General features: G+C 54.3%; 1 protein-coding gene across 1 annotated transcript; it reads right to left on the bottom strand.

Annotated features, from left to right (window-relative positions):
- Positions 1–3: 3 nt before the first annotated feature.
- LOC104994758 (interferon omega-1-like) lies at positions 4–362 on the bottom strand (the record flags this gene model as incomplete). The annotated part of the gene is made up of 1 exon (XM_010848412.1): positions 4–362. A coding segment is annotated over exon 1 (348 nt), but the record flags the coding sequence as incomplete, so codon positions are not given.
- Positions 363–543: the final 181 nt, after the last annotated feature.

The raw sequence follows: 543 nt of genomic DNA on the forward strand, positions 1-543 counted from the left end.
ATCCAGCTGCTGATGGAGTCCAGTGCGGAGCTGTTCCAGGAGGGTGGTGTCCCAGGCAGCAGAGGAATGCTCTGTGTGGAAGAGGTTGAAGGTCTGCTGGAGCATCTCGTGGAGCACAGAGATGGCCTGGGCCTCGTGGAGCTGGCCGCCCTCCACCATCTCCTGGGGGAAAGCGAAGTCTTTTCTGTCCTGCAGACAGAAGCGAGGGGAGAGTCTCCTCATTTGGCCCAGGAGCCTGAGGTTCTGCCTGCCAACCAGCACGTGGTTCTGAGACAGGTCACAGCCCAGGGATCCTCCCGGGCCGTAGCTGACCAGCACCAGGGCCATCAGTAGAGAGAGCACACAGGCCATGGGGAAGATGAGGCTGCTGCTGGGCTGGCTGGGAAGGCGTCTGATGGAACCTTGAGGTAGGTTCTCTGATGCCATGCTTTCTAAGCAAGGCCATTAAATAGGGAACATGATAGTTTTCATTTTCTAGTCATTTCTGTGCACTTTTACTTCCTTTTTTGATTTTCATTTATGTATTCACAGTATGATCGAAGA

The sequence above is a fragment of the Bison bison genome, unplaced genomic scaffold (assembly GCF_000754665.1).
Source record: "Bison bison bison isolate TAMUID 2011002044 unplaced genomic scaffold, Bison_UMD1.0 scf7180017850219, whole genome shotgun sequence".
Classification (NCBI taxonomy): domain Eukaryota; kingdom Metazoa; phylum Chordata; class Mammalia; order Artiodactyla; family Bovidae; genus Bison; species Bison bison.